Source organism: Suncus etruscus, chromosome 3 (genome assembly GCF_024139225.1).
Source record: "Suncus etruscus isolate mSunEtr1 chromosome 3, mSunEtr1.pri.cur, whole genome shotgun sequence".
Taxonomy (NCBI): domain Eukaryota; kingdom Metazoa; phylum Chordata; class Mammalia; order Eulipotyphla; family Soricidae; genus Suncus; species Suncus etruscus.
The window spans coordinates 37,274,592-37,295,497 of record NC_064850.1 but is presented as its reverse complement, the minus strand read 5'-3'; the positions used below and the strand labels follow the sequence as shown (position 1 = coordinate 37,295,497).

General features: G+C 38.0%; 1 protein-coding gene across 1 annotated transcript in view; it reads right to left on the bottom strand.

The window, feature by feature from the left end:
• UNC79 (unc-79 homolog, NALCN channel complex subunit) overlaps positions 1 to 20,906 on the bottom strand; it is a 307,457-nt gene that overhangs the window by 215,419 nt on the left and 71,132 nt on the right. The window contains exons 6-7 of the mRNA XM_049769769.1: positions 18,471 to 18,526; positions 17,669 to 17,798 (exon numbers count right to left, since the gene is read on the bottom strand). Coding sequence (XP_049625726.1) covers positions 17,669 to 17,798; positions 18,471 to 18,526 — 186 coding nt within the window. The remainder of the gene's footprint in view (positions 1 to 17,668; positions 17,799 to 18,470; positions 18,527 to 20,906) is intronic.

The following is a 20,906-nucleotide window of genomic DNA, read 5'->3' as shown; positions in this document are numbered from 1 at the left end:
GCTTTTTAAATAGCCACAAGTGCATAGAGTCCCCTTCATAATTACTTGGTATTGAATAATGTAGATGCATCATACACACACACAAGTATGCACACTTGGGCTTGTAACCAGCTATCTCAATATTTTGTTGCCTCCAACAGCTAAACTATAGGAGATTTTGGATTATTTACCAATAGTGAACTCTGCATATGCTTCTCTAGCCTTCACAGCCACCTTCAAAGGGGAAAATAGAACAATATATTTATAGCAAGTAACTTCTATAGAAGAAGAAATAAAGCCAAATCTCTCCAAGACATTGAAGGAATAGGGATTTGTGGATGGGCAAGAACTAGCAGTTGCTGATGTCACAATACCACAGATTGTAATATGCAAACTTCATCTTAGTCCTTAAGGAAAATAAATCTGCCAGTAATAGCAGACTCAAAGAAATAACACTTCATGGGTGATAAGAAGTTTAATTGACATCATTTTAGCATTAATATTGCTAGAATGCGACTTTTTTTTAATATAATGAGTCATTCTTTTTAATTTTTTAACCTTTCCTTGAAAACTGAATTTGGGAGTTATAGAACTTATAAGCACTTCATTAATACTAGAAATGATGCCTGGAGAGAGCAATTATGAGCAAATGTTCTGTTTCTTTTTGTTTGTTTTGATTTTGGGGCACTACACCCAGCAGTGTTCAGGAGTTACTTCTGGCTCTATGCTCAGAAGTTACTCCAGACAGGCTTGGGGGATGCCAGGTATCAAATCCAGTCAGCCACATTCAAGGCAAATGTTCTTCCTACTGTGCTACCACTCTAGCACTGTACTCTTTCTTTTGAGGCAGTAGTTTTGTGTGTGTTTCATGATTATGATCAAAACATGTATTTCTCAGTTTTATTTATAGTACCCATATTACATTCAGAAGATGTTCCTTCAAAAAAAATAAAATTAAGTTTTCAATAAAATCACAATGTTTTTTAAAGCACATAATTCAAAATAAGTACTAAAAACCTGGTTAAAAAAAAACTGAAAAAATGGGTTGTGAAGATGCAAATTCCAAGAAAGAAAGGAAAATTCTGGAGAAAAAAATAAAAGAACAAAAGGAAAATTTAAGAACAAAAAAAAATATATGTGTGATGACATTAAAAGCATACAGGATGAGCTTTTTATTAAATACTGGACATAGCAGAAAAGAGAATTAATTAACTCAAAGACTAGTTAATATAAATTCAACTAAAGCATAGACCAATAATTGGAGAGGTGGGGGCCACACCCAAATATGCTCCAAACTCTGTGCTCTGAGATCACTCCTAAAGTTACTCAGGGAGTCATATGCAGCACAGGGAATCAAACCAGGGTCGTTGATATAAAAGATGAGTGCTTTCACCTCTTTGTTATTATCTCTCTAGTCCTACAGAAATGGCTTATATGATATTTATGGGGAAATAGAAAAAAAAATTAGGTCCCAGGATGAGAAAAGAAAGAAGCAGAATAAATATCTAGGGAGAAAGACATCTGAAATGTCTCTAAAAATGATGAATTATATATAGCCAAAATTCAAGAATTTTAGCAAACCCCATGCTAAAGAAATGCAAAGATCATCATATTTAGGTAGATGATAACAGAAGTACTAAATACCCTAAAAGAAGGAGAAACTCAGAAAATATATTCAGAAATACAATTTTTTTAAAGATGCCTAATTTCTCATTAGAAAGATGAATGATATCTTTAAAGGGCGTAATGAAGGAAACAATACTCACTGATTACAATAAAATTATACTATAATTTCAAGAGGTTACCAGAGCCCGAAATTTTGGAAGTTAAATAATCCTCTCCTAAATGAAACAAAGGCAAAAGTAGAGCAACAACAAAAAATTTTAAATATTCTTAAATGAATGAGAGTAAAACAGCATATTACAAATTATAGGAGGGAGTAGAGTTGGAGCTCAGTGGCAGAGCCTAGGATTTTTGATTCACTATTTTTTTTTTTTTTTTTTTTTGGTTTTTGGGCCACACCCAGCGGTGCTCAGGGGTTACTCCTGGCTGTCTGCTCAGAAATAGCTCCTGGCAGGCACGGGGGACCATATGGGACACCGGGATTCGAACCAACCACCTTTGGTCCTGGATCGGCTGCTTGCAAGGCAAACGCCGCATCTTGCCGCTGTGCTATCTCTCCGGGCCCTTGATTCACTATTTTGAGCCACAGCACAGTCCCATTCTTCTGTGATCCCTGGTACTGCATCCTATGGTCTCCCTTTCACACACACACACACACACACACACACACACACACACACACACACACACACACACAGCATAAATAAACAAATATCATCAGGTAGTTCACATGGTCTAATATGCTGCAATTTAAGTGTTGAAAATCAACAATTTACCCTTTCCCCTCAAAAATCTTGGGTAAAGAAAATAAACAAAATCATTCCAGGACAGGAAACAATGGTATCCACAAAGTAAAATAAAACTTGAGACATTTTCTTCTGAGTTGTTTTAGTTGATCTAAACATTTGATCATATTTAACAGCTAGTGGTCAGAAAGACAAGTCAATGGACTAAATTCATGCTTTGCAAGCAGGAAGGCAAACTCAATCCCCAGAATCACATAATCCCTGAATACTGAGCTAATAGCAGTACCAGAGCACCACCAGGTATAATCCAAAAATCAAGTCATTAAATAAAATAAATAAATAAGTAAATAAAATTTAACATCTATAGATAATAAAAATGTTCATATATGAAATATAACTGCTCAAACTAACATAAAGAGCATCTAAAGAACCCTAAAGAAACACTTCTTACTGAGGAAACATAATCTATAGTTAGGAACAAATACTTCTTTCAACATTTTTCTGAAAATCCTAAGCCAATTTCCTAATTCTCATACCAAGAGAGGGTAGGGACAGAAATAAATGGTAAAAAGCCAGAGATGTGGCACAGAATGATAGAACATACACCTTGTATACATTCAAGTCACTGAGTTCAATCCCCAGCATTACTTGGTCCCCAGAGCACCACAAAGTATAGCCTTGGGGACCTCCCAAGGAATGGCACTAACACTAACACGGGACTCTACAAGGTGTGGCACACCCAAAAACTAGGAAATAGCAAATTTGTCTTTATTTATAGAGACACCATAGAAAAAAATCGAACTATTTAATAAACAACTGAAGTGAATCAATGAATTTTGCAAAACTCATGAAATGAAAGAGAAGCACAGAAGTCAGTGATGGAAACTAGATTTCGGCATTGAGTATGACATGGCATTTACAAATGCTGAAACCTGGTCTGAGCACCATAAAACCCATATAATATTATAAACTGATGTTTCTTCAATCAACAAAGCCTAAAGCCTACAGAAATTAATTCCATTTCTTTATACTCAATAAATAATGTCAACTTAAATTTTAAAACAATGACATTTACATAGCATCAAAAAATCAATAGGAATAAATTAAACAACAAGTATCTAACCAAAAAATGTCAAAAATTCTATATTGCAAACTAGAGAAAACTGCTGAGGGAAAAAATTAGAAGATCTAAATAATGGAAAGATATATCATGTTTATAGATTAAACCACTTGAAATTGTATGGACCAATTCTTTGTATATGGAACTATAAATTGAACAAAATTCCATTAAAAATCTCAGCAAGATAATATCTTTTTCAGAAATTAAAATTGTTCTGGGGCCAGAGAATTAGTCTAGGGTTGTCCTTGCCTTTCATGGAGTTAACTAGGGCTCAACCCTCTGCACCACAGATGGTCATTATCCAGCCCTAGCCATGAGAATTATGACCATGTCCAAAAACCAAAATAAATTTTTGATAGAAAATTTATATTACAATACAAAGATCTTAAAAGAGCTAAGCTGAGCAATAAAGAAAATTATAAATTGCACCATACAATTTCAAGAAGAAAGCCAAAATATTTTAAAAGATTTATACTGTTATACATAGAGAGATGCAGATCAATGAAGTGAGTTCAGGAATATAACCTGATAGCTAAAAAAATCTTTCTCATAAACTCTTATGACCCAGCAATTCCATTCCAAAGTATACTCAAGAAAACTAAACTCATTTGTCACAAAATATAACATTAAAGTGTGCAGCACAGTTTTATGTACACTACCAACAAATATGAATTTGCCCAAATGTACATCAGAGATAATAAACAAAAATGGTATATTTGTGTGATGAAATACTGATTTAGCAATAATATCCACACAACATGCATTAATCTTGACAAATGTTAAGTGAATTACATCAGAGAGAAACTATACAAAATGATATCAGTGTGTATGAATCCCTGAATTATAGAACTCTATTAAATATGTCAAAATTAATTTAGTGATTATGAAAACACTGGAAAGGATTATCATAACATACCTCATTATCATTATCATTTCCATACCTTGTAGGCTATGAAAAAATTTTAACCTATTTTGATGGGGGGATACACCAAGCATCAAATGATTAAGTACAATTTATGAAAATGTTACAGTATGCTTGACACTTCCTTATTTTTCTACATTACGTTTAAAATATAATTTAACAAAATATCATATTTCCTAATTTCTTTTTTTTTTTTGTGGGTCACACCCGGCAGTGCTCAGGGGTTTTTCCTGGCTCTGTGCTCAGAAACTGCTCCTGGCAGGCACGGGGGACCATATGGGACGCCGGGATTCGAACCGATGACCTTCTGCATGAAAGGTAAATGCCTTACCTCCATGCTATCTCTCCAGCCCCCCCATATTTCCTAATTTCTAAAACTAAGGAGTTATCAAGTTAAGAAGTACTCTTGGGCCTGGAGAGATAGCACAGCGGCGTTTGCCTTGCAAGCAGCCGATCCAGGACCAAAGGTGGTTGGTTCAAATCCCAGTGTCCCACATGGTTCCCCGTGCCTGCCAGGAGCTATTTCTGAGCAGACAGCCAGGAGTAACCCCTGAGCATCACTGGGTGTGACCCAAAAACCAAAAAAAAAAAAAAAAAAAAGAAGTACTCCTATGAAACCCCAAAAGACATAAATACTATATATGTGTCACAGTAAAAAGACAAAAATAAAATTAAAGAAAAAACTTTTCAAGAAGAAAGGTTTATATTCAAAATAACAATAACTGACATGTGATTTCTCAACAGAAACAATGAAAATGAAAACATCATGCAGTACCTTCCAATTATAGAAAGGAAATAACTGCCAGACTATAATTCTATACACTGGTGACATATATTTGAGAACAAAAAAGAAAGGCATTTTCAAGAAACGCTGAGACAAAATTATCCTCAGTAGAGTATCACTGAAAGAAACACAGAGAGATAGTACAGGGGAACTGTCATCTCTAATTAGATACTTTATACCACACATGATCCATTGAGCATCTCCAGGGGTGATCCCTGAGCACAGAGCCTGGAGTGAGTCCTGAATACTGCTGGGTATAACTTAAGCAACCCCCGCAATAAAAGTAATTAATTAACTAAAAGGTATTATTGAGGAAAAGTAAGTAATTTTCAAGTAAAAATGACTTACAAAAGAAAAAGACTATAAAAATGAAAATCTAATGAATACCCACTGCATAAGACAAAAATATAGTTTTTTGGATTATTAAAATAGAGGATAAAAATATCATGAAAGCCAGGAATAAGTAAAAGAAATTGCAGCCTCTTACACAGAAGATAAAAAGTACTATATTGGACATAAGTCAAGTATGCATGGCATAATCTCTAGATGAATAGCTTTATTAATCTAGATCAAAATTATATAATTATATCTTATATTAAAAATATAAAAGTGAGTAACTCACTATGACAGACAAAATATTTACATATAATCAGCCAGTGTGAAAATGTATGAAGAGAAAGAGAGGCAGAGAGGAAGAAAAAAGAAACATACAAAAGGCAGGAGAAATTAAAATTTATTAGAAACATGATAAATTAAAAAATTAAATACAGAGCCCAAAAGAATTGCATAGGGAATTAGAGCACTGTCCTGGCAAGCTGTATGGTCCTAACTTCAAATCCCTAGGGTCCTATATACTCTAAGTATAAACCCAGCAGCTCCGCTGTCTGCAATCACTAATACCGCAAGCAATTTTCAAGCTGTGAAAGCACCACAAAAGGGTTGCAACCCTCAACGAGCAATACAACTAAAGAGGAGTGCAAGAACTCTGTTCAAGAAGCACAACCTTTGGAAAGCACATATGTGAGCCCTGAAGTGGGCCCCTCCATACACCTGAGCTATAATTCTGTGCCCCAAAAAAGAATGCAAATGCCCATAAACACGTGTGCAAGTGCTGTGACTAAAGGAGTGTAAACCTGTGAGTACTGCAGTCCAGTATGATACCCCTGTCTGATATATGATCCCTACCACACACCACAGTAAAGAAAATGTGTGAACACCACAGCCAGGTGTGGGTACAATCCCAGTCATCAAAACATCATAAACAATAACAATAACAACAATAGCAGCAACAGTGAAGGAGGGAAGGATGGAGAGGAGAATTTAAAAACCATTAAAAATTGCCTTATGCATATATATAAATTAAATGTTCCAACTCAAAGGCAAAGACTGAAAACAGAGTCTCAAGAAGAAAACTTCATGATGCTTATTCGAAAAGCTCATGAAGTATAAAGATACCCCAAAAATCAAAAAAATAAAAATATTGAAACATTATACCATGCAAACACTGAAGAACTGGGTCAGGTATATAAAACACTCAGAGAAACTGGATCAGTTACATGAAAATAAGAAAAATTTGAACACGAAAAAAGCATTAGCTCAAAGGACCAGCATACAGGCTTTGCATGCTGAAAGCCCAGGTTCAATATACTTGGTTCCTTAATGTCCCCTTAGCACCAAAACCAGGAGTAATCCTCCCCCTCTCCAGCCCTGTCAGATATGACACCAAAGCAAACAAAAAAAGGCGTTATTAAAGGGTAAAATTTTTTCTTTCTTCGTGCTATGAAACTTTTGATTCACCAGAAAGATACTAAACTCATAATTTGAGTGCACCCTCAAAAAATATATATAGTATGTAGCAAATATTGACAGAACTATAAATAGACAAATCCACAACGATAATTTTTCTGGGTTTTTTTGTTTGTTTGTTTGTTTGTTTGTTTGTTTTTAATTTTGGTTTAGAAGCCAAACCAAAACCTGGCAGTGCTCAGGGCTAACTCCTGATTCTATGCTCAGGAATCACCTCTACTGGTGCTCAAGACCATTCGTGATGACAGAAGTATATCCAAAGTCAGCTGTGGTCTAACTCTCTGGTCCCTAGATTTTAATAATTTTCTCTGGTAGAATAAAAAGACAAAATGCAGGGGCCAGAGAGATAACATGGAGGTAGGGTGGTTGTCTTGCATACAGAAGGATGGTGGTTCAAATCTCAGCATCCCATATGGTCCCCTGAGCCTGCCAGGAGCAAATTTTTTTCTGTTTTCTTTTTTTTTTTTTGGTTTTTGGGTCACACCCGATGGCACTCAGAAGTTACTCCTGGCTCTATGCTCAGAAATCCCTCCTGGCAGGCCCGGGGGACCATATGGGATGCTGAGATTTGAACCACCATCCTTCTGCTTGCAAGGCAAATGACTTGACTCTGTGCTATCTCTCCAGCCCACCAGGAGCAATTTTTGAGCATAGAACCAGAAGTAACCTCTGAGCACTGCTGGGTGTGACCCAAAAACAAAAACAAAACAAAAACAAAAGACAAAGTGCAAAATGTCTACATAAGATTTAAACTACCACAATTAACAATTGTAATTTAATAGGCATATAGAGGACACCATATCAAACAATCATCAATTTCAAGATTTTTGAGGTACACAAAAATATTTACCAAAATGATCAGTCTCGACATGTAAAAAGTAACAAGTGTCCAAAGAATAAGAAAGCACGAAGTATGTTGTCTGATTCCAGAGGAATCAAGAAGCTACAAATCAACATAAGACCTCACCGGGGAACTGCTCCTGTGTTTAGAAGTGAATCTACATTCTGCGAAAGGCCACATGGATCAAAGAAATCATGAAAGGACTCAGAAGTGAGTATTGCATAAAATGATTTAGCATTGCAATAAGGAAGGAACACAGAAAAGACCTACAGATTAGAAAGGAGATATTAAACTATTGTTCAACAACAGCATGGTTTTACACTTTAACTTTTTTAATCAAAAACTGCTACAAATTATTTTAACTTAAAAGTGGTCTAAGGGACTGTACAGCAGGTAGGATGCTTGCCTTATACACAGCCAACCTGATTTCTATCCCTGCATCCCAAGCAATCACTCAAGCACTTCCAGGAGTGAATCTTGAGTACAGAGCCAGGATTAACCCCTGAGCACCACCAGTGTAGCCCAAAAACAAACCAAACAAAAAAAAATTGTTATTTAGGGCCAAAGATAGTAGGGGGTAAGGTGCTTGCCCTGCACATGGTCAACTCATACCTGGTGTGATCCAAACCCTGACACCAAAGAGATATTCCTATTAGTGACAGAAACCAAATTTTCTTTCTTGCAGCTATAGGAAAAGCTGAATTATATACATAAAACAGAACTGAATTATATGTAGCTCAACACTAAGCATTTGATGTCATAAAATATCCTGTTAAAATATCCTTCTTATTGTTGTTTTTATTTGAGGGCCACACCTGGCTGTGCTCCAGGATTACTTCTATCTCACAGGTTGCTTCAATGGTACTAGAGATTGAACCCAGGCCTTCCATATGCAAAGAATGAGCTCCAGCCTGACAAGCTATCTGACCAGCCCTGTTACAAGTTTTTGACACAAAAACTATTACTATCCTTTTCCCAGAATAGAAACATAAAATTATATACAGTGAGCTTCTCTTAGGCAAAATTCCATTAATATAATAAAGAAATAAAAATGATTTAGCAGATTTTATGTATACAAGATTAGTGCACCAGAGACGGAAGACATAGTACAATGGGTAAGGCTCTTGCCTTGCACATAGCTGACCCGGATTTGATTCCCAACACCCCATATAGTCACCTAAACCAAAGTAGCAGTCATTCCTGAGTGCAGAGCCAGGAGTAGGTCCTGAGCACCATCAGGTGTGGCCCAAAACACACACAAATGAAAGAGTACCAGGATTTATTATATTTATATACACTAATATCAAAGTTTTTCAAATGTAAGTTTTAAAAGATACATAATTGATAGTAACATAAAATATACTCAGGCACCTACCTACTAAGAGACATTGACAAATTATATACTCTAAAATATGAAAAAAATAAAAAATAATTAGTAAGTCTGATAAGTGAAGAGATATGCCATGATCATGAAGTGAAAAACTCAATACAATGAGGATAAATTCATACAAACTGGACACCCACCTCCCACAGCCTTCACCATACAAACATCCCAGCTTTACAACTTCAGAAGAGACACCAAGCCAATGAAACTCCCAGGTATATATACTGATCTTCAGGCTGAATACATGGGGCTTCCTTAGGAGAGAGAAAAGTCAAGAATTATCACAGTTCTACAGCTCCTGGAGCTCCTGGCCATTTACACAGCCACAAGACATCTCCAAATTCCACAAAACAACAGCCCAGTAGGAGCACAACAAATTAGATGGGAACTTGGCATAGAAGCCTATTAAGTTCAGTAAGTAAAAACAATAACATAGAAGGCTCAACAGACAACAAACAGCTCAGCTACCCCCCACAATGAATGCAATAACACCAATGTGAGTTATAATGATTTTCACAAATTTTCTTTGGCTGAACTATTTTTTGATAATCCCATTTACCAATTTGTTATAACAAACAACATAAAATACAATATTTTATGCCTCCTAAGAGGGCAATCTTGAGGGGTATGTGGGAAACTTGAGGAAATGGTAGGTCAATCACACTGGTAGTTGATGATGCTGGGACATCAAATGCCCAAAACATCATTAAAAACAATGCTGTAAACCAGTGTTTAAATAAAGTTTGAAAAAAATTACACAAATTAATCTATAAATTTAAAACAACTTCAATAAAAGCCTAGTAGTTTAGGTATGTATTTGTATGTTATTAACTTGAAAAATTCATTAATGTGGCAAATAGATAGGAATAACATTGAAGAAAAAGAAATTAAAAAGATTTTAAAAGTCTAAATAGAATAAGGGTCGGAAAGATAGCACAGAGGTAGGGTGTTTGCTTTGGAAGTGGCCAATCTGGGACCATTTCGATTCCCAGCATCCCATATGGTTCCCTGAGCCTGCCTAGAGTGATTTCTGAGCACAGAGCCAGGAGTAACCCGTGAGCACTGCCAGGTGTGACCCCAAAACAAACAAACAAACAAAAGTCTAAGGAGAATAAAGACCAGCAGAAAATAAGGAAGAGAGCAGCAATAAAAAAAGAATGTGGAGACATACAGAGAAGGATATAAGAAGATGTTGTTATTAGGGCTCATTAATTTTGACCATAAGTTATTAGAAAAAAGAAATATATACCAGATGAACTAAATAAATAATCTAGGGGCCAGAGAGCAGCGTTTGCCTTGCAAGCAGCCAATCCAGGACCTAAGGTGGTTGGTTCGAATCCCGGCGACCCATATGGGCCCCCATGCCTGCCAGGAGCTATTTCTGAGCAGATAGCCAGGAGTAACCCCTGAGTGCCGCCAGGTGTGGCCCAAAAAAGAAAATAAATAAATAAATAATCTATAGATAGTCACTCTGAAACAGACGTAAGATTCATAATCCAAAAATTGTATTATTACATAAAAAGAACAACATTTTAATAAGTAATGTTGATTTAACTAATAATCCTGAGGTAAAATATGAACCTTTTCCTCACACCATATAAAAATATTAAATTTCACCTTGCATCATGCAAAAAAATAACCTCAGATATATCTAATGCATAAGGGGGAAAAAACAATAAATTCTACAAGATAACAAAGGATGCTGTTAAAACTTCAGAATAGGGAAAAACTTTTTATCAGACAGGTGCACTTCATACAAAGAAAAAGATAGCTAACTTGAATACATTAAAAATAAGAACTAAGGGGCCAGAGAAATAGCATGAAGGTATGGCATTTGCCTTGCATGCGGAAGGATGGTGGTTCGAATCCTGATATCCCATAGGGTCCCCCGAGCCTGCCAGGAGCGATTTCTGAGCACAGAGCCAGGAGTAACCCCTGAACGCTGGCGAGTGTGAACCAAAAACCAAAAAAAAAATAAATAAAAGTACTCAGTTACCCAAGTATCATCAAGAAGAAGTTAAAAGTCAGAAAAAAGTATTGCAACAATCATAAATGACTAAGATGAAGATGATACCTATATCAAAATAATAAGGATATATAAATGGTCAATGACTTCATTAAAAGTGTTCAATTTCATTAATAGCCAAGGAAATGCAAATTCTAGCCATAATATAATAATTCCACATACTGGTAAAATTTTAACGGAACAAAAAATTTCCCCAAATAGGAAACAGATACCTCAAAAGGAACTTTCATACAGCTAAGAGAAATACAATGAGTGCCCCTTCTAAGAGAAATGGCTTGTCCTTGTCCACTAATACTGAATATTCACAGGCCCTCTGATTTAGTACTAATGTATATGCATTTGTATTGACATAATACAAAGGCTGTGCATAGCAGCATGTTTGTAATAACTCACAAGTTTGAGTTGCAACAATCTAAAAATCTGCCAACTGGGTCAGAGAGCATGAAGGTAAGGCATTTGCCTTTGATGCAGAAGGACCATAGTTCAAATCCCGGCATTCCATATGGTCCCCTGTGCCTGCCAGGGGCGATTTCTGAGCATAGAGCCAGGAGTAACCACTGAGCGCTGCCGGGTGTGACCCAAAAAATAAAAAATAAAATAAAAATCTGCCAACAGTAGAAATACACAAAGAATATTCATTTAGTAGAACATATAGAATGATAGAAATGAATAGAGCACAGTTATGTTCGAAATGCATAAATTAATCACACATACAAGTAATATGACTCTCTGTAGTTAAAGAAATATAAAATCAAGTGAAACTAATTTCTGGCAGAAGTCAGATCATTGACTCAAAACCACTTCCCATTAAACAAAAAGAAGAAATAAGAGGACACAGTGCAATGAAAAAAAATTGGTGAGAAAATAACCTTTAGGAGACAGGAAACATTCCACACATATACAATATGTTGCTTTTCAATATGCATATAACATAGCAGTAAGAAACGTTTTCCGGGCCAGAGAGATAGAATGGAGGTAAGGCGTTTGCCTTGCATGCAGAAGGACAGTTCGAATCCCAGCATCCCATATGGTCCCCAAGCCTGCCAGGAGCAACTTCTTTTTTTTTTTTTTTTTTTTTTTTTTTTTTTTGGTTTTTGGGCCACACCCGGCGGTGCTCAGGGGTTACTCCTGGCTGTCTGCTCAGAAATAGCTCCTGGCAGGCTCGGGCGACCATATGGAACACCAGGATTAGAACCAATCACCTTTGGTCCTGGATCGGCTGCTTGCAAGGCAAATGCCACTGTGCTATATCTCCGGGCCCCCAGGAGCGACTTCTAAGCGCAGAGCCCAGAGTAACCCCTGAGCGCTGCCGGGTGTGACCCAACAACCAAAAACCAAAAATAAAAAAAGAAAAGAAAAGTTTTCAACTTATTTGGTGATAATAAAATAAAGATAATACAAAGACAACTAAGAACTCAATGCTGGGAAAGTTACAATTCAAAAGGGCAGACATATTTTCTTGTCCACAACTCAAGAATCCAACTGTATAAAAGTAAGGTTAGGATTGGGGTTTTTTGAGTGTTTGTTTTTTGTTTTTCAATTTACTCCTGGATCTGCACTCAGAAATTACTCCTGGCAGACTCAGGGGACTATATGAAATGTTGGGGATTGAACCCAGGTCTGTCCCGGGTTGTCTGCATGCAAGACAAATGCCTACTGCTGTGCTACCACTCCAGGCCCATGATTGTAATAGCGTCTGAGCAATAGTACAGTAGATAGGTCACTTGCCTTGCATGCAGCTGATCCGGGTTCAATCCCAAGCATCCCACATGGTCCCCTGAGCTTGTCAGCAATGAGTCCTGAGCACAGAGCCAGGAATAAGCCCTAAGCACCACTGGGTGTGGTCCATCAGACAAAAAAACAAAAAAAATCGGAATGTGGTAGACTCAAGATTTGTACTTCCTTAGACAGCTTTAGTGTACTTCCACAACAATCTCTGTCTTGTGTGACATCCCCTCCAGTTCAGGCAAAAACTAACCATTACTGCAGCAGATCTTTTGAAGAAAGGCCAATTTCTTAGTTGAGATTCTATAAGGAAATTGCTAACTGATTTCTCTGCCTCCCTTCCACAGCAGGATTTTGCAAGACAACATAATGATTTTTTTCTCTAACAGACTTGTAACTTTTGCATCTTTAAGATTTGGATTTAAAAAATAATGAAAGAGAGGCCAGAACGATAGCACAGCAGTAGGGCATTTGCCTTGCACGTGGCTGACCCAGGACAGGCCTCGATTTGATCCCCAGTACCCCATATGGTCCCCCAAGCCAGGAGCAATTTCTGAGCACATAGCCAGGAGTAACCCCTGAGCGTTCCCAGGTGTGGCCAAAAAAACAAACAAACAATAATAATGAAAGAGTAGAATCACTTAGGGCTTGAGTGATAGTACAGGAGGTAGGGCACTTCCCGTGCATGTGGCCACCCCGAATTCTATCCCTGGCATCCCATATGGTCCACTGAATCCTCAAGGAATGATCCTGAGTGCACAGTAAGGAGTAAGCCCTGAACATTACCAGATATCACACACACACACACACACACACACACACACACACACAGTAGAATAGTTTAATAAATATTAATAAACCCAAAAGAGAAAAACATTATATGTAGATTTTCAAATTCTCCATAGTTAATATTTTTTACACGAGATAAAAATAATCTTACGTTACTATGCCTAAAAAGGAAAAATAACATATAAAATCATGGCTGAATCAAGGTAACTGTGTTCATAGCATTGATCTTTAAACTTTTCTCTATTTTAAAAATGTCACAAAAGAGGAGATCTTGCAAAATTATATACAATAATAGTCTCAATTTTATTTTCAAATGTACATCAAAGTCAACTGGCTGAATGCAGGCTTTGCATGTGGTCAGATCCTGCACTACATGGTCCCTTGCGCACCATGGGGAGTGACCCCAGAACACAGAGCTGGAAGTAGTCCTCAGCATTGGTCAGTATGGCCCTCCCTCCCCCACATAAAATGTTGTAACGTCATCCACATATAGTAAATATTCTTCATTGAGTCTTTCTTTTTTTCCTTCTTTAATCAGGGCTAAAGCTAAAGAGGTCTGGGGGCTCCTCCCAGCAATTCCTGACCTGTGGTTCAATGTCAGAAATGTAATGTAGCCCTTGGGCCACCCCAATAATTCTCAGTGCATTCCACATTTCTTGGGGACCAAGGTGGTGCCAGTGATCAAGCCTGGGCAACCACATGCAAGGCAAAGGCCTAAAGCCCTGTTATCCCTCTTACCCCATGGGATAAATTTTCTAATGCTCTTGCTCCAGTTTAAAGAGCCTGAAGAAAGCACAGGGGTCAGGTTACACTGTCAGGAAAGAAACCTTGTGAGTTTTCAGTGAAGATAACCTAGGTTCAAATGCAAGCTGTGTTCCTGTTCTTATTTGTGTGCATTTGAACATGTTATTGAAAATGAGGGAGTCTGAAGAGGCAGTACAGTGGGTAAGGCACTTGCCTTGCATGAGACCAACCCAAAATTAATCCTTGGCATCCCAGATGATTCCATGAGCACAGCCAGGAGTGATCCCTATGTGCAGAGCCAAGAGTTAACCCTGACCACCACTGAGAATGGCCCCTCGCCCTCCCCCTCAAAAAAACAATGAAAGAAATAAATCTGGCTTCAGTGCCAACACTGAAATAAGAAAAGCTACTTCCCAGTATTTCTGCCAGGACTATCTACAAAGATGTCAATAAAACTCACTGTGTTTCTTGGTCTACAGACTGTGCTCATGTGGGAGGAGGCTAAATTATTCACTGAGAACAAAAAACACCAAGCACAATTTCTGACAGCACAGAGCTGGGGCAACAATACTGTGTGATTCCTTTCTACCTGGATCTTATTTCCTGTGCAGAGAAGCACAAACTCCCAAGAAGAGCATGTCTACAGAGCTCACTTCCCCATGGGCCTTGGTCAGCCAGTGTTGGTGGGTAAATACAACATGACGCACTTTTAAAAGAAAGAATTAGGATGTAGATTTCCAAGAAAGAACTTAAGAATGGATATCTAGAGACAGCAAAGAGAAAACAATCATGGCTCTGGTCTTGGTAGGCAGAAGACTCCTATTCTGAGAAGACAGGCTAGGCTTGTCTCCCAGTCAAGAACAGGCATGGTCACAGGAACTAATGAAAGTAGCAGCCAACTGGCTATGTTTCCAGAACATTCGTAATGGACACACTCATTGTGTAGTTTTCCCCATTTTAAACCTCTCTGCTGCCACAAGACAGAAGTCCAAACTGTATCCCAGGTCCCATTTCTGCTTCCTTCTGGCTCATCTTGTCCTCTTGCCACAGTAATTGGCTGCATTCAATTTGGCCCAGTTCCTAAAGAGCACTGCTCTATCTTTTGCTTCCAAAGTCTAGCCCATGGAGTTCCGTCTGCCTCAATCTCACACATTAGCCCTACATGAGTCACTGCCTTTAGGCCATGGAGTATGTGCAAAGTTTCCAACTAGCAGTTTGCAAGTCATTCACTGGACAATCTTCCCAGAAATTCACTCTCCCTCAACATACTAGTCCTCAGCCTCAGAGCAAAGGATCTGTGTGTGTGTGTGTGTGTGTGTGTGTGTGTGTGTGTGTGTGTGTGTGTGTGTGTGTGTGTGTGCGCGCGCGTGCATGAGCGATGCCCACCAGGGCCTCTGTAGTTCCTGGGCCGGTCCAAACTAAAAGATTAAACACCAAGTTAGTAGTCATATTATTGTGACTTTTTTTTCCCAAGTTAGTAGTCATATTATTGTGACTTTTTTCCCCCACAGTTTAACTACTAATACAAAGAATTAAAGCCAGCAAGCTAAATACCAAATATTCTCAAATACCTGAGAATGGGTCATAGCAATAGTACAGCAGGTAAAGCACCTGTCTTTTATGTGACCAACCCATCTCTGACTTCCCCTGAGCAACTCCAGGGGTGATTCCTGAGTGCAGAGTCAGGAGTAATCCCTGAGTACCACAAGGTGTGGCTCAAAGACACATATTGAGTCACATCAAGTTCTGTGATGTCTGGGAAGTTTTGTTTCCTGTTTTCTCAACAAAACAACACCTTCAACTGTCACAAAACAGTAATTCTTCAAAATTCCTCTCAAAATTGGTATAAAATCAATGTCTTTGGATAGTAGCTATCTACTTGCAGACCACAAGAATGCTCGTTTCAGGGATTTATCAAAAAAGAGGTCAGGATCACGTATGTCACCTTTTATTGATGCTTCCAACATTTTTACTACTTTCACACTCAATTATTCCACTTAGTGACACTTAAACATTCCCTACTGGGGCAGGAGCAATAGCACAGTGGATAGGGCATTTGCCTTTCATGTGGCCAACCAGTTTGATCCCCAGTATTCCCTATGGTCCCCCAAGCCTGCCAGGAGTGATTTCTGAGAGCAGAACCAGGAGTAACTCCTGAGCACCTTTGGGTGTTACCAGAAAAAAAAATCCCTATTATGCTAGAAAACACAAAGAACAGAAATTTTCATTGTTGAAAATTCTCTTACTATCTACTTAGATTGTCACTACTAAGGTCTATCTTATTGTGAGTTGCGAGTAAGTCTAGAAGGATAATCAAAGTCCAAACAAGCCCTAATATTGCTAATATTTGGCTTTCAACAGAAGCATAAAGCAAGAGGCTGAATTAATTTAATTTTCTTTTAAGCCATTTCAAATTCCTTTGTAAACACAAGTGATGCCAAGAAGTAGTGTGTTAGCATGTCAGCATATCATCTCACAATCACTTGAATAATGACTACGTTTGCAAAAAAAAAAATAACCCATTTTTCCATTTTCAAGGGGAGGGGAAAGGATATGTAATTCAGTGAAGATAGGATTTCATTATTAAAGGTAACTTTGTTATTTTAGAATGCGTAAACACAAGCAACAATTTAGGAACCTGGAGCTTGCTTCTTTGGGGTTTTGTATTTTGTTTTGCTTTGTTTGCAATCTATATGTACCCATATTTAAATGCAATATTTACTTCTCAGTTATTACTTACATGAATATTTAAGAAATATTGGCTCTTCCTGTCCCACGAGGCTATTATGATCATTTCATTTTTACATAGTGTCTGAACTCTTAATGTTGGAAGCGCTCTACATCTTAGCAGAGTAGAAGGAGCCACTTGGGCTTTGCTAAATAGTGAACCAACTTCAAGCATTAATCACTGCTCCCAATTTAGTAGTGATCCATGCTTAGCAAGAGTTTAGACTATAGACCAGGCCTTCATAGCCCAGGGAATTGAGACTTAGGCCATTTGCTATGGTGTAATATTTGCTTTGGAAATGCATTACAATTAATTTATTTTTATACCACCTACTTACAAAAGAGATTTATGATTAATGCTTCAAGGCAGAATAAATATAATCTGGCAAGATGAATAAAATACACACATGGCTAAGTTGGCACCCAAGAAAGAGGGTTATTCCTCTCCTTACCTGTGTACTGCAATCCCCTGTATTCACTTATGGCCCCAGGAGGCTTTAAATTGGGCCAGTAATGGAACAGCATCTGCACAGCCGGAGGCTTCACTTGTGAGGGCCCATAGGCTATGACATACAAAAGATCCTACAGGAGACAGGAGCAAGTTCTCATTTAACACCATCAAGTAACAAGCAAGGCACACACAAACACACTCCCATGAAGAAGGCAATAAAATATCTAAGGAAAGAAGACAGTGGTGGTTCATTTCCCTACAATTTCATCCTCCAGAAGTGTTTCTCACATCAGATCGTTTTAAAGCATTATTCCATTTCTATATTTATTGGTCTTGTAAATATTGGTCTGGGTAGAGTTCCAAAGAGCATCATCACCTTTTATCAAATTCTTCTCTACTCAGAGTAATGTAAAGAAAACATTTAGAATTGCATAAGCCAAGTTGTCAAAGGCAGCCGTTTAAAAACAGTTTTCTAGGACACCTTTCTGAACAACTCACATCTCCAGTTAGAAGGGGGACAGGCTCTGGGGAAACCTTTCAGATTGAATAATACTGTCAAGGAATATAGCTCTGCTGAATCCTGAGTTAGATCCTTCCAGTTACTTTTTCTGTCAAGTCACTATGTTCTTCGGGTAATATTTTTGTGCTCACTGATAAATAATTAACCAACAAGGAAAGAATAATTGGTTCTATTGTGCCAAAATAAGAAGGTATCAACAAATGTGACCTAAATAAAGTTTTAATAAGCAAACAAATTTTATATAAAGTTTAAATCAGTGAGTTCAAAGTGGTTCCCAACTTACTTTCCACACTTCTTGTTTATATTTCATGAGGCATTCCAATAATTGACAGTGATACACTGCAAGGAAGAAAAGGCAATTTAAACATGAGCTACAAATACCTAACAAAACATCTTTTGAAATGTAATAAATAAATAGGTGAAAGTGAAGTGATTTCTTCACACTAAGCATTCAATTCAAAATTAGCCATTGTCACATATTTGTAACTTTGAAAAATCACAATGTTTACAAATTTTAAAATTTGAATGTTTTTTACTTTATTAAGCTTCATTCCAAGATCCTTTTCTTAAAACTATTTTCATAGATTGAGGTTCAGTGGTTTCCAGTACTGCTGAGGATTTTCTGTACACATAATACCAACACTACACCTCTTACCATTCAAGATCCTTAAGCTATACTTAATGCACCTTATTAACCAAAAATAAATGTGAAATAAATCCTCTGTAATACAACTTACATAACAGAAGTTATGAAAGCTCAGTCATGTATCAGTATAATAAAGAATCCCACCTGAAGAGAAATCTACAGAATTTGATCTACAAGTTTCATAAAAACTCCTCATGCTAACTGAGCTCAGAATTGTGCTTATAGTTTGTTTTGTCTGTTTGTTTGTTAGTTTTGGTTTTTGGCCTATACCCAGAGGTGTTCAGGGGTTAGTTCTGGCTCTGCACTTAGAAATTACTTCTGGCTCAAAGGATCATATGGAATGCTAAGGATTAAACCCAGGTTTAGTGCATGCAAGGCAAACACCCTACCTGCTGTGCTATTGCTCTGTCCCTAGTGTGCATGTATTTTTAACCCCAATTTTCTCACCTCATCCAAGCTGCAGTTGGGAAACTGAGGCTCCTGCACAAGGTTAAAGAGTGAGAGAGCAATGAACAGTCTGAGAGGTGAGAAGAAGCATCTTTTCTCATCTGACACCTGTTCTATCTCACAGAGAAATTCTTCAAAGCTACATAAACATTAAATAGGCTTTTCTGAATTATTCTGATCTGCTTGGGAAAACATCCTTGCACTTTTGTGCCTTTCCCAATCTAACTGTTGGCCGCACAGCCAGCAACACTCAGCTGGTCTCATCCGGTCCTAAGGATCTCCCTGTCCTTCAGCTCGGTAGACCCTCCACAGTCTGACCCTCACACACACATACCCACAGCAGAATCCAACATGGCTGACCAATGTTCTGTAGAAATCCTGGCTCCCTTTGGCTACACTGTAGCCAATCCTGTTATTGCTACTCAGTACCGACTAGTCACTGTTCCTTCCTCATTCATCTTCCAGTCTACAGACTCCAATTAAGATTTTTTTTTTCTTCAGCATTTCCCAATACATTGTATAAAAAGTGACTTCATTCTGAAAAGTATGAACTGAAAGACAATCTGATAAGGAGCTCTGGGTTAGTTTTCCTTTTTGATCAAAGAGGAAAGAAAAGTGATGGTGGTAACTAGGGAGCAGCAGAGGGAAACCAGTGGATTTGGTGAACTCTATATATAGACAGAGAGATGTGGAGTCTAACCTGACCTCCCAAAATATTTTAAACCTGTGATAAACCAATTTCAGGAAAGCAGGGCTTCTCATCTCTCATTATCCAATTTGGGGAGGTACTGTGCAGTAGAACATATGCCAGGGGCCGAAGTGATAGCACCATGATAGGCATTTGCCTTGCATGCTCGGACTTAGGATGGACCTAGGTTCAGTCCCTGGCATCCCATATATTCCCCCAAGCAAGGAGCTATTTCTGAGCACATAGCCAGAAGTAATCCCTGAGCATCACTGGGTATGGCCCAAAATCAAAAAAAAAAAAAATTATATGCCAAGGTTATAGAACACTGGAGATGTTCACAACAAGTAGAGACATGCCACCTCACACCCCAGTGCCCATCTATTTCCTACCAAGTAAACAAAATGCCCTTGTCTTTGGAGCCTCTGTCAATGAGCCAAGCACCTTTGAGCAGAACCCATCCCTGTCTGGCAAGTTCATCTTTGTGTGGTCAGTGGATGTGAATCCAGAGTCTCCAAGTGCAGATCTCTCTTCTGAGCTCATGTTCATAATATAAACTTCTTTTTCTGTTGTTGTTTTTTGGTTTTGGGCCACATCAGGCAGCGCTCAGGGATTATTCTTGACTCTATGCTCAGAAATCGCTCCTGGCAGGCTCAAGGGATCATATGGGATGCCGGGATTCAAACCACCGTCCTTCTGTATGCAAGACAAACGACTTACCTCTATGCTATCTCTCTGGCCCCATAACTTCTTAATATGTATAGCTTTTGTGCCTCTCTACATTTGGGACATATAAATTATGACTGAGGGTCATAATCTGTGTGCGGTTTCCAAGTCTGAGATAAAACTGCACACTGGTTTGAGATATGCCATTTCCAGTTCAATGTCTCCAAGACACCGTGAATACCTTAAGTCCAAGGTAAATCTTACAACCTTTCCAG